General features: G+C 36.3%; 1 protein-coding gene across 1 annotated transcript; it reads right to left on the reverse strand.

Annotated features, from left to right (window-relative positions):
- Positions 1-232: 232 nt before the first annotated feature.
- LOC137012986 (uncharacterized) lies at positions 233-10,037 on the reverse strand. Its single transcript, XM_067376533.1, has 8 exons — positions 9,909-10,037; positions 9,686-9,806; positions 9,418-9,578; positions 8,262-8,408; positions 4,920-5,061; positions 4,527-4,828; positions 4,389-4,427; positions 233-803 (listed from the first exon to the last, which is right to left on the reverse strand). The coding sequence occupies exons 1-8, from the start codon at positions 9,921-9,923 to the stop codon at positions 402-404; spliced, it is 1,329 nt and encodes a 442-aa protein (XP_067232634.1). The 5' UTR covers positions 9,924-10,037; the 3' UTR covers positions 233-401.
- Positions 10,038-16,288: the final 6,251 nt, after the last annotated feature.

Raw genomic sequence — 16,288 nt, forward strand, 5'->3', positions numbered from 1 at the left:
AAAAAAAAAAAATAAATAAAAATTTAGAAAATGAGCAATGGATAAGACCCTTATTTATTGTCTGGGATCGCTGTAAACTGTAATTTTGACCTTCAACCGTTTGGTGTCCATTGAAGTCCACTATATGGATAAAAATCCTGGAATGTTTTCATCAAAAACTTTAATTTATTTTCGACTGAAGAAAGAAAGACATGAACATCTTGGATGACATGGGGGTGAGTAAATTATCAGGAAAATTTTATTTAAAAGTGAACTAATCCTTTAATACAGACACACAAATAAAATAAATTCCAGTCAATCATGTTACTCAACCAACATGTTTAGCTTATTTGTAACACTGCCATTCATCCAGGTGATGTGAAACCTATATGAAAATACATACATACATACATACATACATCTTATTTTTTCTTTTCTTTGTTTCCCTCTTTTTTCTCTTTCTTTCCACTGCTCTTTTCCTTTCCCTTCCTAGCCTCCTTGCTGGGCTCTGCACTGTCCTGTCTATTATTCTGTTGCAGCTGAGCGGTGTGGACTCTTTGGATGAGAGAGAAGTAGTCCTCGTACGGGCTGAGTGGATTAGGCGCATCTCCTGGGTGTGGAGACGAGGGTCTGGAGCGTCCCTGTCTGGCGGGAGACTTGTGAGGGGACTTAGACCTGGAGCGATGGTTTTTGGGTGGGTTCACATTGAGAGAGAGCGGTCTGCCAGGCTTGGGGCTGAGAGGAATGACTATAGTCTCCCCTGGTTGTCCGATTGTGAGGAAGACTTCAGGGAATGTATATGGCTGATTATTTGCTCCAAGCGTCTGAAGGAGACACAAACTTTTGACATTAGACCAGGGGTTCTGAACTCTGAACTTACAACCCTAATCAAACATACATACAAAAATACATGTTGTTTCAAAGCAGCTTTGCAGAAAATGCATGTCAACATTACAATTTAGAGTAATCTGTTTTGAGTTGAGAACCCGTGCATTAGACATGAATAAGTAACCATCTGGAACGGGGAAAACAATAATTAAGTCTAAATTTTACTTTGAGCTGCAAGATCCGCTCATGTCTAGCACTTCCTTGAAGGTGCACTAAGCTTTGCTTAGTGAATGAAATGAACAACACTTTTGGCAAATAATGTAACCATGATGAAGACAGTGGCTTATAGCTATTTTATTTTATATAAAAAGTATTTTCCATACAACAGCAATTAATAGTGTAGTAAGAATGAGACAATTGTGTTCAGACCTTTAGCTTTTTCTGCCAGCACAAATCAAGTGTTGAGTAACTTGGTCTCATACGTTAAGCCCTCTGTTAAAAATTTGGGTGTTGTTTTTGATTCTGCTTTGACATTTGATAAGCAGGAAAATCCAGTATAAATCCAGTTTCTTTCAGCTATAAGACTCCTTGCCAACTTTTGCTGAGTTTAAGAGAATGCATGCCTTTATCTCATCTCGTCCAGACTACTGCAACTCAATATAGGCATTAGCCAATCCAATATAAATCACTTACAAACTATTCAAAATGCAGCTGCTAGACTTCTGACTGGCACTCACAAATATGAAAATATCACCCCACCTTATTGTCTTTGCACTGGCTGCCAGTCTAGAGTTTTAAATTTTACTTTTTGTCTTAAAGGTGTTAAATGGACTGGCACATTCTTATCTTTCTGACCTTTTGAGTATAAACACACCAGCTGACCAGCTGATTTGTATAAACAAATCCAGGATTTTGCCATTGTCAGCCCTAAATTGTGGTGAAACATAAGTAACGACAGATTTTTCTTCCATATTGTGACATACATCCGAGTGAAAAAGATGTAAGGCAGGACTTAGTTCTATCAAAGTCCCTTTAAGCAGGGCCGCGTTATCCTAATGGGCAACATGGGCTGCAGCCCAGGGCCCCGAACACTTGGGGGGCCCGCGAGACAATCCTCTTTTGCGTTTTAAAACGCATCGTTGTCACACCCGAATCAAGAGTCACAGGCGCGCAGCGGACACGCACGCAGGAATACAACCAGGACAGTGTGCATAGCGTCTGGGTATGCACGTGCATATGGGTGGATTGGTGGCCCGCTATTACATGCTTAACACCAAGGTATACTTCGGGCGTTCGCATCGCGTAATTTTCGTCAGCAGGAGGGTTCGCAGACGTCCGCGCTCCCCGTCCGCGTGCAGCCCAATTTTTGTGATGGCACGGACCGTGTGTGTACTGTACAACAGCCCATGCGAAAGTGAATTGAGTGCTTGAAAACAAAAGTCCACTAGATAGTGCGCAGTGCACACGCCGAACGCATCTTTCCGCAGCCAAATACTTTTAGCACGCGCGTCTGTGCGCGAGACAGAAGCCGTGTGCATGTTCATAAAAATGAAGCATAATAGAAATAATGTTGTCAATAACTTGCTAAAGCTTATCTATGTTGTTACTACTAAAATCATTAGTAAATGGACAAAAAAAGGGTCCATACAATGTCTTAACGATGATCTATTGCATTTGACCGTCATTTTTAAGGTGGGTTTCTGAAACTTATGCATGCAGTAATGTTGGTACAGAATTTTAAACGAGTCGTATTGGTTTTCTGAAAAAAACAAAAACAAAAAAACGGCCACATCTGCACATTTTAAGATATTGCACAAGTGAATAAATGTAACTCGTACACTCGTTGGGGTGGATACTTTTTATTCAACGAAATAAAATGCACATAAAACGTGATGAAAACATATTTAGAGAAGAAACTAATAGTACATTTATTAGGTATAAAACGTGCATTAAAAAAGTCTGTGACAGAATAATTAACTAGAATAATCTTCGGACACATCGCATCTGAAATGATGCTATGACCATTCTGAAATTCCAAAGCCAGAGTCGAATCGGTCGAATTTAAACTTGGACTTGGTAAAAAGCCGTTTTTAAATTTAAATTTTATTTTTTACATTTTTAGATCAGCAATGCAAAGTCATAATGATGGAGGAGCGCATATGAGCCTGTTGTTTTTGTCAATCCATCCTAGAAATGTATTTACCATTTTTGTCCGCATGTTTTAAATTGATATCTTATTCATATTAAAATCTTCATTCGCATAAGACGCTCGATTATGGATGTCGAGGGGGAGGGGGGCCCCATTTGCGTTCGTTAGCCCAGGGCCCCGCGAAGGCTTAACGCGGCACTGCCTTTAAGACAAGTCATTTCACTCGGCAGCCATCTTTGAAACGCCTCTCGGGCATCCTGGGCATCATGCAATCTCTTCGAATGGGGAAACATCAAATTCTCCAAAACTGTTTGCCAACCTTACGATTAAATTTCATATTTGAAATCACCAATGAAATCTAATAACAACCTGCTCATAAATTTAGTTTCTAAACGCTCAAATCATGACAAAAAAAAAACTATTTTTCAGGCTGGATCAAGCTAATGCGCATGCGCAGACCAAAATGCGTCTCTTCCATAGAGGTCTCTTCGGAGGCGCGCGTCTGACTGTTTCTATAGAAACCGTTGATTCTAACGGCCGCTGAAGTGACACGATGACTTTACAAGTCGGCGATTGGCTCTTATTTAGAAGGCGGGACTTATTCCGCCATATTGCGCGTTTCACTTTCTCCCATTCAAAACAATACGAGTTGTGTTATTCTATAGTCTTTGGTTCTATACATCACTTGTTGATTGGATTTTGAGATGTGGGTGTTGCAGAGGTGGGATTTAAGCGAATTAAATAATTTGATAAGTCCTGCATACGTCACCAGAGAGCTGTGTTGCCAAGTCCACCATTTCCCCCCAGAACTGGGACTTTTAAGTTGACGCCGTGGGTAAAAATGTTTTCCGCAGGTTGATTTCCACCCCCGTACGTACAATTTTGGTGCTCTAACATCCCCAAAACACCCCCTAGACGTACAAATTCAGTGTAGAATTCGGCTGCCTGATGTAGAAAATCGTATTGGGCAATTTTTTGGGCTACTTTTGACTGGCCATTGGTCTACTTTGGTTGCACAGACCTGGCAACCCTGCCAAAGAGACGTCTGTTGTTTTTACCAGAAAATCGAGTTATGGCATTTTGATTAAACATTATGATGTAAACAAACTTACATATCAAACATACATAAATTAATCGTTCACAATAAGATCAATAAATGCATTTGGAAAATATAGTAGTCAACATTTGAAGTAGATCAAAACCTTTCATCAAAGTTGTCCTAAAACCTTCTTCTTAGGACTTCTTAGTTCTTAGGATGAACTTTTTTTGATCCACTTCAAATGTTGACTACTGTAGATAGGATAAATTTTAATTTCATGCTGACTTTGTGTAATTTGCAGGCACTAAATTGTTTCACACTTTTAATTTGTACTTTTCACTAAATATTCTTTCATTCTGATAAACAAGTCTTGTGGTCATTTACTGTACTTACCTGATGTGGAGGGAAGCACATGGAAATCTGAAATGTTATCTGTAAAACGAAAACGTGCTATTAATATCACTTTAGCTTAATTTTCTGGAATCAAAAGCAAAAATAGATAATAATAATAAATAAAAAAAAATCCCTCACCTGCGCAGACCTGTCATCGTACTGTAATCTCTCATTATCTGACACTGGGCAAAATGAGGCCGATCTGGAGGGAGGCCTGCCGGGTATGTCTGATTCATACACAGTCAGAGTGGGAGAGGAAGGACTGGAACAAACTTTCTTCGGTGGAGCAGGTGATGCCGGGGTCAGCATGATTTGAGGGGCTACTTTATTTTTCTCTCTCGGCTGGAGGCCTGGCAATGTGTTAAGTGTCGCGCGTTGATCATCCAGGTGTCCTCTTTGAAAGTCAGTCACTAGTTTGAAAAACTGCTCAGGATCTTCTGCTGCATGCAACAAGCCAGTACAGTGTGAAAAGTCTGAATTACAGTGATTCGGTCATTAATAATCATAATTATCAGAGGAGACTTCAGTTACCTGTGGGATTAGCGTTTGGGTTCTTCGGAGAGGGGGAAGTCTTTTTAAAGGGTTCAAATGAGCACCGCTGGTCATCCATTCGCCCTTGCTGTGCATGATGCACCAGGGAAAAAAACTGGTCCTCATCAATACTATTTTGTACCTGATTCAGAGAAAGACAGCACTATTTGAATCAATGCGAATTTATGATTTTCAGGTGCATTCTACTCAGAAATATTTAGCTACCATATGAAAACAGTCTGCGGTAACTCACAGCATATCACAGACTTCTTTATGCATTCTTTATATGTTTATGTTAAATATATATAATATTATACAACGATGTACTAAAAATAGAAAAAAGTTTTTCTTTCCGATCTGCGAAAATAACAAAGCTGTATTATGGCCAGTAGTTGCCAGTGTCACTTTGTAATACGCATGACATCACAGTTTACATGTTTTTGTAGTTTACATGGGAGAACTTGCATTTTGAAACCTTTTTTTTGAAAAGTTTGCATTTTCAGGCCCCCTGTTGTCATGTAAATGAAGGCCAAAATGCATTTAAAAAATGGCAGCGGCTATTTACACTAAGTGCAAATAACGATAGATGCTATTTACATTAAGTGAAAATACCTTATTTTCTTAGTGATCGATGCTATCTATATTTTATTTTGGCAGATACTATTTGCATCTCTTTTACATTAACATGATGCAATAATATCATAGAATGTAAATCAGGGCTTGTCAACTGGCGGCCTGCGGGGCAAATCCGGCCCGCGGCACCCCAATCTCCCTCCTCCTTTTTCTGGCGGTGCGGTTAAATTTGGTTAAATTTGGTTAGATACATGGCCGCAGTGGTGCCTGCAGCTGTATGTCTATATACGTACTGTTTGTACCATGCACGCTCCTCCGACTGACCTGAGAAACGTTTTCCATGCGAATATTTCAGCAGTAATTATGTGTGTCCCGTATTTCTGTCGACTGAACCAGCGATACCTATCATTCGTGAATTAAAGGTGCCATCAAACGTTTTTTTACAAGATGTAATATAAGTCTAAGGTGTCCCTTGAATGTGTCTGTGAAGTTTCAGCTCAAAATACCCCATAGATTTTTTAAATTCATTTTTTTAAATTGCCTATTTTGGGGCATAATTAGAAATGCGCCAATTCAGGTTGCGGCCCCTTTAAATGCTCATGCTCTCGCCCACGGATCTCGCGCTTGCCTTAAACAGTGCACAAACAAAGTTTACACAGCTAATATAACCCTCAAAATGGATCTTTACAAAGTGTTCGTCATGCATACTGCATGTATGCGTCGGATTATGTGAGTATAGTATTTATTTGGATGTTTACATTTGATTCTGAATGAGTTTGATAATGCTCCGTGTCTAACAGCTAATGCTAAACTGTTGGAGAGATTTATAAAGAATGAAGTTGTGTTTATGAATTATACAGACTGCAAGTGTTTAAAAATAAAAATAACAACAGTCTTGTCTCCGTGAATACAGTAAGAAACGATGGTAACTTTAACCACATTTAACAGTACATTAGCAACATGCTAACGAAACATTTAGAAAGACTTTCCCAAGAATGCCAATTAAACACTCGTTCGCAGTTTATTTACACTTTTAGAACATTATTTTAATTTTTATTGAAAAAAATGCGTGCTTGGCAAAAGGTGGATTCGAACCCGCTTCAATCGCATTAAAAGCCAGGTCTGTGAGCTGTACTCTTTACTGCTGCACCACTGAAGACATTGAATTACATGCATTTTTTTAAAACTTCAGTGGCCCAACTAGACATTGGTAGGCGGAGCTAGTGTAAATAGTGTTTGCCAACAAGGGATGCTATTTTCTTAGTGTAAATAGACACTCCGTAAAAAAAATCTGGTATTATTTGAAAACAGTGTTGTGTAAACATAATATAATATCAAGGTTTGCTACTCTAATGATCACCAGCTGCCTTGATAGCCACGAGAAGGTGCTCCAGACTATTGTCATTCCCTCACAAAATGCACTGCCAGGACTCATGTGTGATTGCATTCAGATGTGTCTCAGTAGCTCATTACCTCTGCCTATATAAAGGCAGGAACACATCAAGCCGACGCCGATGAACTAGTGGCGACGAAAGCAGACTGCGGTATTGCCTCACGTCGGCAGCGTCTGGATCCAAAGTTGGACTGACACACCAAACCAACGCTTGACAGCCAACAGCCAAGTAGCACGTCAGTTCTGCGTCTGCGTGAGATTAAATGCCTTTCTGAACCAGCAGGTGGCAATAGCTGAACAGCCAATCAGAATGATCAGATGGCCCGACAGACCAACGAGCTTTGACGCCGAAAAAAACCTGACAAGGACCAACTTCAGCCAACGGTGCGTAACATACTGAAAAAACTTAGTCAGCTGAAAAAGAAAAACTGCTCGACGGCCGACCGTCGACTTGGTGTGTTCCTGCCTTAAGCTTAGTTCATTTTGTTATTCATTACAAAGTCTTGTATGTGTTACTTCAGCAATTCTGAGCAATCTTCTGGTTTTTCATGATTTTGATCTCCTGTTTCCCTGGATTTACCTGTTTGCTGTGTTTTGGACTCTGTTGATTTCTGGATTTTCTTCCCTGTGTTTTCAACCCTAGCCTGTTTTATAGATCGGATTATGATTGTGGATTTACCTCAAATAAGCAGTTTGTGATAGCTACACTTTTGGAGTTCACACTAAGGGGCCATTTACATGACACCGTTTTCAACTAAAAACTGAAAACTTTTTATGCATTTTTGCCATTCATTTAAACAACATTTTGGGGGCCTGAAAATGCAAACTTTCAGAAACAGATTTCAAAGTGCAAGTTTTTTAAAATAATACCGTTATCATCTCCATGTAAACAACAAAAACATGAATTTGTGAAAATGGTAACGTCATGCAAATGCGTGTTACGTGTTCAGTCTATAGTTCCGTAGTGTTTCTTCACAAAGTGACAACACCAACTACTGGTCTGTCATGAATAATACAGCATTTTTTTGTTGTTTTCGTGGATCCATGTGAACAAGGAATGTTGTCGTCTGTACACAAAACTATTAAAAAACCAAAAAGAAAAACGTATCTGTTTTCAGTACATCAATGTTGTGTAAATATTGTGTGAACTTATCTGAGAGCTACAGGTCATTACATAGACAATATTTTTAGAGGCAAATCAACTTTTTTATATATATATATATATATATATATATATATATATATATATATATATACTACTAATTTTAACAAAATATATACAATTTGAAATATATAAAATTTGAAATATATAAAGTCTCTGTAGCATCTTTGTCACTTTCAGTGGTACTATTAAATATATATATATATTGGCTCACCTCAGAGGAAGGACTGAATGATCCTGATCTCCTGGGAGATGGAAGGTTAGTTGGCATTACAGGTTGAGAATGAGACTTCCTTGGCGGTGCGGGAGTCCCCAGCTGGATTTTGGGAGCAGAACAGCGCTGATCATCTATCCGAGAGCTCTGACAAAGACAAAATAATATAAATAATACATTGTTATCACAGAGTGCTTTTAAATTAATGATATTCTGTCCAGGTTTCTGTGCATGTACCAATTATGGAAACAGGAGAGCGCTAGTAAATGTTGATTAAGATCTTAAAATAAGCCCTTTTTTTTGATGGCCTATATTTGGGCTCTTGTTAGAGCTGCACATAGTCTCACAAATTTATCTCAAAGGGGTCGTTTTATCACACTTTCCATGATTTTCAATGCACTAAGAAAACATTCTGTATCTTTTTTAAAAGTTCTCCCCGTAAATAAATAAATATATATATGCATGTATATATTTATTGGTATTAAGCTGCATAAATAAGGACAGATTAATACATTAACACTCTACCTTTCAAAAGTTTTGGGACAATAACATTTTTTAAAGGGTTAGTTAGTTCACCCAAAAATGCTCTCATCAAAAATATCTTAATTTGTGTGAGGGTGAGTAATAAATGACAGAATTTTAATTTTTGGGTGAACTAACCCTTTAATGTTTTTGGAAAAAAGTCTCTTATGCTGACCAAGGCTGCATTTATTTGATCAAAAATGCAGTAAAAATATTAATATTGTGAAATGTTATTACAATTAACTGCTTTCTATTTGAATGTGTATTAAAATGTAATTTATTCCTGTGATCAAAGCTGAATTTTCAGCATCATAACTCCAGTTTTCAGTGTCACATGATCCTTCAGAAATCATTGCAATATGATGATTTGATTCTCAAGAAACATTTATTATCATTATCAATGTTAAAATCAATTGTGCTGCTTTTTTCAGGATTCTTTGATGAATAGAAAGTTCAGGAGAATAGCATTTATTTGAAACAGAAATCTTTTGTAAAATTATAAATGTCTTTACGAACACTTTTTATCAATTGAATGCATCCTTGCTTAATAAAAGCAATCATTTCTTTCAGACTGTGGAACAGTAGTGTATAACCTTTTGATATGATGAAGGCCACATCTCAAAGCATTACACACCTGCATTCTGGAGACCATGTTGAAGAGCTGATCCGAGTCCTGATCAGTCATACCAGAAGGTGCTTGTTTTCCTGGCAACAGGTTTAACGTCGCCCGCTGATCATCAAATCGCCGGTTTTGGGTGTTAGAAATGAGTTTAAAGAAATTCTCGATATCTTGATCTGTTTAGAAGGTGTATAAAAACATGCACAAGTAAAGAAACTTCACTGATTGGATTGCTTTTTAAGGCATTTGTTGAATAATAGCAACTTTATTATTACAGACTAACCTGCCTGGCTGTTATCCATATTTTTGGGTGAAGGCGATAAGGGGTTAATCGAGCAGCGCTGTTCATCCATGCGTCCACATTGTGCTTGACTAACTAGAGAAAACAGCTGGTCCTGCTCATGCTGATGTATTAAGAACAAGAATAACAGGCTTTTGTACTTTATTAGTAGGAAGTTTTGAGAAAAAAAGTATGAGGCCACTGTAAATATAGCATTCATACTCACTTGAAAACTTTCCATTCTGTCCTTGTCTGATATAGGGTTGAATGAGGCTGATCTGGTTTTGAGCGTGTTATAAGTGTCTGAATCAGCGGAAGGTTGAGGACTGAAGCTTGCTCTTCTCACAGTGTCTTGGGCCCCAGGGGTCAGGGTGTTTTTTGGAGCGTTGCGTTTCCTGAAACTCTACATTGAAGAAAAGGAAATATTTGGATTTACTTGAAAAATGCTAGGAAACAATAGGCTATTCGGTTGCATTTCATTTTACAGTATGTGCACTTACAGTGTACTTAGGAAAGTACTGGTAATATAAGGTATCTACATAGGTTAAAGGGTTAGTTCACCCAAAAATGAAGATTCTGTCATTTATTACTCACCCTCATGCCGTTCTACACCTGTAAGACCTCCGTTCATCTTCAGAACACATATTAAGATATTTTAGTTGAAATCCGATGACTCTGTGAGGCCTATAGGGAGCAATGACATTTCCTCTCTCGAGATCTATAAAGGTACTAAAAACATGTTTAAATCAGTTCATGTGAGTACAGTGGTTCAATATTAATATTATAAAACGACAAGAATATTTTTGGAGCACCAAAAAAACTAAATAATGACTTATTTAGTGATGGCCGATTTCAAAACACTGCTTCAGGAAGCTTCGGAGGACAAATTAATCAGCGTATTGAATCATGATTCAGTTCACGTGTCAAACCGCCAACGGCTGAAATAAACCACTGACTTGACACACTGATTCATTTGTGCTCTGAAGCTTCCTGAAGCAGTGTTTTGAAATCATCCATCTCTAAATAAGTTGTTATTTTGGTTTTTTTGGCGCTCCAAAAATATTCTCGTCGCTTTATAATATTAATATTGAACCACTGTACTCACATGAACTGATTTAAATATGTTTTTAGTACATCAATGGATCTTGAGAGAGGAAATGTCATTGCTGGCTATGGAGGCCACACTGAGCCATCGGATTTCAACAAAAATATCTTAATTTGTGTTCTGAAGATGAATGAAGGTCTTACGGGTGTGAAACGACATGAGGGTGAGTAATAAATGACTGAATTTTCATTTTTGGGTGAACTAACCCTTTAAGGTTACGTTTTAGGACTAGATTCAGGGTCAGTGCTTAGTTGTTACCCAGTTATTATATTTACTATAATAAGTACATAGGCCAAGTATGTATATGCAGAACAGGACTAAAAATGTATTTTTAAAATAAAATGCCACTCAATTTTCATTCAGAAATTGCTAATAAATTTCACCAATAATTACAAAGAAATAGCAAGTAACAGTGAAGTAAATGTGAAATTTTGAAATAGAAAGACTAAAACAGTATTTTCTTGTACAAAAAGTTCCAATAAACCTTGTTTTAGTAATCAGATGTCCTCCAAAGTTCATTGGAAAACTCACATGAGCTCTGCTGACCATGTTGCAAAACTGATCAAAGTTTGTCTTCAGTACATTTCCGTCTTTCGGATCTCTGATGGTGAATGCCTCCATCCCTGGCAACGCATTAAGCGACACTCGTTGGTCATCTAATCGTTGGCTCTGGCTGTTGACCAGGAACTGGAAAAAATCATCGGCATCTGGCGCAGTGCCGTCCAAAGAGACACAAACATGTAAATGATACTAAAGACATGCACTGGTCAATTATTACATTTTTGGCTATTTTTGCTTCCATAACATGATTTCATTCAGACTAGTGAAAAGAAAACATCCAAAATATATCTTTAAGTGTTCATTGTTACACTTTACCCATCCAGCACCAGACGTCACTTTGATGTTGTTTTTATGGGCTAAATCAAGTCGGCCCATCATGGCCTTCATTTAGCCCAAAAATAGATGTTGAAAATTGGGCTTTGTTAGGTCCATCTGATTTGGTCCATATTTAGCCCAAAAATAGATGTTGAAAATCTATTTGCATCAATACATTTCAATTACCGTACAAATTACCGTATTTTCTCAAAATGAGTTTTTTTCTCCTGAAATCAGAAATCTGCACTTCAGCAGCACTTATATATCAAACATTACCTAAGCCTACATCAAACTTTGAATATTTTTCAAAGCTTTTGCTTATGCTCGCAAAACATTTACATACCCTTTGCAAAGATATTTGCGTTCATTCGCAAACTTTTGCGCCAAACCGTTTGTGAGTTTGAACATACACTTTCGGAATTAATTTCCCGCTGGCAGTGGTTCACTATACAGAGCTACTAAAGGGACATGGTGAAGGAAAAAAATTTGAGACTTTGTTTTGCTTTTGCATTTCCCTGAGTAATTTTGCATTCGCTGGGAAAAAATTGCCTTCCCCCGAGAAACTTTCTGTTCGTTCGACAAACTTTTGCATTCTCTCGATATTTGTGTTCGTTCGCAAAGATATTTGCATTCACTCGCAAACTATTGCATTCAAAGATATTTGTGTTCACTCGCAAAATATTTGTTCCCCTGAGAAGCTTTGCATTCAATTGCAAAGAACACAAAATTTTTGCGAGCGAATAGAACGTTTCTTGAGTGAACGCAAACGCATTGAGATATACATTTTTCCTACTATCTCATATTGTTTTATCTCATATCATTGTATACGCTCATAAAATGTTTGCATTTCCCCTGGAAAACTTTGCGTTTGCTTGCAAAGAACACAAAGTTTCTAGGGGGAACACAAAACTTTTGCATGAGAACGCGAAGTTCCGCGCGGAACGAAAAACTTTTGCGAACAAATGCAAAGTTTCTTGGTGGAACTCAAAACTTTTGCAAGAGAAAGTAAAAGCATTTTTTTTCCTTATCATCCCATAATTTTTCCTCCACCATGTCCGTTTAAGTATGGAGCTAGAAATATGACAAAATGATCTGAATTTGAATTGTGTAAATTTGAATTATTAACAGAATTGAATATTGAGTGCCATATATAGATTTGAATTAGAATTTTTTAAACTTGAATCCTGGACATTTGATATTTAACAAAACTGATTTTTTTAATGGCATAACTTTCTACATATGTATTTTCAAACAGCGTATTGTTTTGTTCTGAATTCTTAGACCGCAAATATGCACTTCTTAAAAATACAGCTTCAAGTTTTCAACATCAATAACAAATTCAAAACACCAAATTCAAGATTCGTACTGAAAGTAGGTCAGAGATCCAATTCCGGGTTCCACAACGAAGAGTAGAGGATCTCGGAAAAGTCGAACGTTGCATTTTACAAAGCCAATTACAGAGCAGCAATAATTCTCAGCATGCCAGATATTTATCTCTGGGGGTCTCTGCTACGCCTCTTTGTTTTAGTAAAAAGTATATTTAGCATGGAAGTGATTAGTATGCGTAACAGTCACACATAACTCTATAATTACTATATTTCTGATATATTCTGTTATCGAAGTTAGGCTATTTCAATCATTGGCGTTTTCAGCTCAAGAACGTCAGTTTTCAATTTCAAATGTCCAGGATTCAAGTTTAAAAAATTCAAATTCAAATCTACACTAAAAAATGCTGGGTTAAAAACAACCCAAGTTGGGTTGAAAATGGACAAACCGAGCGGTTGGGTTAAATGTTTGCCCAACCTGCTGGGTAGTTTTATTTAAACCAACTATTGTTTAAAAATTGCTATATGGCTAGCTTAAAATCAACCCAAAATATTTGGGAAATTAAAAACAAGATGCAATTAGAGGCAACAATAATAGACTAAAGGTGAATGTTTATTAATAAGCTTTAATATTTTATTAATATAAGTTTAATAGTTTATTAATATAAATTTATTAATAAGCAATTTAATAAATGTTTATTGTTTAATAATTATTCATTGAACATTAATAAATGTTAATTTCCAACATACTTTGGGTTAATTTTAATTAAGCAATACAGTAATTTTTAAACAATAGTTGAGTTAAATAAAACTACCCAGCAGGTTGGGCAAACATTTAACCCTACCGCTGGGTTAAAACAACCCAATTGCTGGGTTTGTCCATTTTCAACCCAACTTGGGTTGTTTTTAAACCAGCATTTTTTAGAGTGTATATAAAAAGGCACTTAAAATTCACTTCTGTTAAATGACACTTGTCAATAATTTAAATTTACACAATTCAAATTCAGATAATTTTGTCATATTTCTAGCTCCACATTTAAGGGCTCTGTAAGAAGCTCCATAAAAATAAGAGAGATCAAAATCCCCTCTGTAAAAACCATTGAATCTAATCTGTCAACAAAACGAAACAAGAAATTTGTATCTGGCTTTATCCAACGTTTATATATATGATCTGGAAATATATGTGAAGTAGTTCATATTTATTCTAAAATGTCAACATTTCAGAAAACTTGAAAAGCATTTGTTAATGATTAATCAACTGTGTAAATATTGTGATGTTTATTCATTTTTTTAAATGACTTTTTGTTTTTTAATTACCATTACCAAATTTACAAAGACATCTGACCTGGGCTGTTGGCATGAGCTTGTTTAGGTGTTGTTGGACCCAATGTGCAGCGCTGTTCCTCTATTCTTCCACGCTGAGCGCTACTAATGAGAGAAAACAGCTGATCTTGTTCGGCTGAAATTTGCTGTGAAGACAAAACATTTGAATCAATTTTAACATTCGTAACAGGTTGTACTAAACATACATTGGTAACACTTTACAGTAAGGTTTCATTAGATACCATTAGTTTTAATTGACATGAACTAATAATGAACTGCTCTTCTACAGCATTTATTAATCTTAGTTAATGTTAATTTCAACAATACATTAAAATCAAATATTGTATTTGTTAACCTTAGTCAATGAACGAACATGAACTGCTGCATTTTATTAACTAACAAAGACTAATACTGTAACAAATGTATTGCTCATTGTTAGTTCATGTTAGTTAATACATTAACGAATGTTAACAAATGAGACCTTTGTAAAGTGTTACTCATACGTTATAATGATTCATATCAGTGAAGTAATAATAAACTAGCAGAGGTGTGAAAAGTTTAGAAATGTAAAATATGAAATACCTCCATATTGTCCACCGCAGATGTCATCTCCTAAAATCTTCATCTGGATATTCTTCTTATTAAGATAGAAATATCAATGCATGCTTCCTTAAAACAAGTATTAAAATTTCAGTCATAGTGCAAAGTAGTACTTGTGTGCAAACTTGCGAGCCAGCTTCTCTCTCCAGACTGAAGTGAAGCTCTCCGAGGATGGATAGATGGATGGAGTGCTTTTAGAAGGTCTTAAGCTTTGAATATAAACCCACACCCATTAGGAAACCTAGACGGGGGCAGTCTTTAATCCCAGATAAAAACAGTTAATCCTCTCTATCATGCAGCGATGATCTTTCATCATGAGAGACGACAATTATTTGAGCGATGACATCAGTATCTCTCAACAGAGACCTCCTGACAGAGTTTAGGTTGATAACTATGGAACCGATTAATGGATTTCTGAAAACCTGCAGACAATAGGCTTAAACAAACATAGAATGATTCTGTTCAGGGTCAAAGACAAACACATGAATGGACATACAGGGAGAGTGGATCTCTATAGAGGAAATTCAAAGTGCAGCTGTACAAAATAGGATGTGAAATTAATTATTATTTAACAAATGAAATGAAGTACTTAACGTTCAGTGAAAATACTAATGGTCAGCCTCAAGTCGAACTACAGTATTAGCTGTTTGTATTTTTTTTTTCAACCATGTTAACATTGGGACATGTCTAAATTCAGTTTAAAACTCTTATTTGTGTGATTTTACGTTATAGTAAAGATTAAATAAACAAATTGACTTTTAAAAAAACATAAAACTAATAAAAAAGCTAGAATGGGTAAAGTTGCAAGCAACATGGTCAAACAATTCAAATGTGGTTGGTAAGATTTTGTTTTTGAAAGAAGTCTCTTATGCCAACCATGACTGCATTTAATTGCTGTGTAAAATAAAGTAAAATGGAACTATTGTGAAATGTTATTACAATTTAAAATAGCTGTTTGTCTATTGAAATGTATTTTAAAATGTAATTTATTCCTGTGATGGTAAAGCATTACTCCAGTCTTCAGTGTCACATGCTCCTTCAGAAATCATTCTAATATGAAGAAACATTTTTTTACTATCAACGTTTTTGTGGAAACTATGATACACTTTTTCAGCATTCTTTGGTGAATAGAAAGTTTAAAAAACAGAATTTATGTTTGCACTATGACTTTTGAACTTTATTTAATGCATCCTTGCTGAATAAAAGTATGAATTTCTTCATAAAAATCCATGAAAAAAAAAAAAAAACTATCTTTAAACAGACAGCAAAATAAAACTTGTTATACTCAAGCACTGTTGGAGAAAGTTACTTTTAAAAGTAATGTGTCGCAATATTGCATTACTACCTAAAATGTAACTAATTGCGTACTTTTGCGTA

Source organism: Chanodichthys erythropterus, chromosome 3 (assembly GCF_024489055.1).
Source record: "Chanodichthys erythropterus isolate Z2021 chromosome 3, ASM2448905v1, whole genome shotgun sequence".
Lineage (NCBI taxonomy): Eukaryota > Metazoa > Chordata > Actinopteri > Cypriniformes > Xenocyprididae > Chanodichthys > Chanodichthys erythropterus.

Bases quoted from the DNA above. Each gene is read 5' to 3' on its own strand.
- LOC137012986 (XM_067376533.1), bottom strand. The intron at 4,829-4,919 runs GTAACTGAAGTC...TGTTGCATGCAG, and splicing joins CCCAAACGCTAATCCCACAG to CAGAAGATCCTGAGCAGTTT. The intron at 4,428-4,526 runs GTGAGGGATTTT...TTCGTTTTACAG, and splicing joins ACGATGACAGGTCTGCGCAG to ATAACATTTCAGATTTCCAT.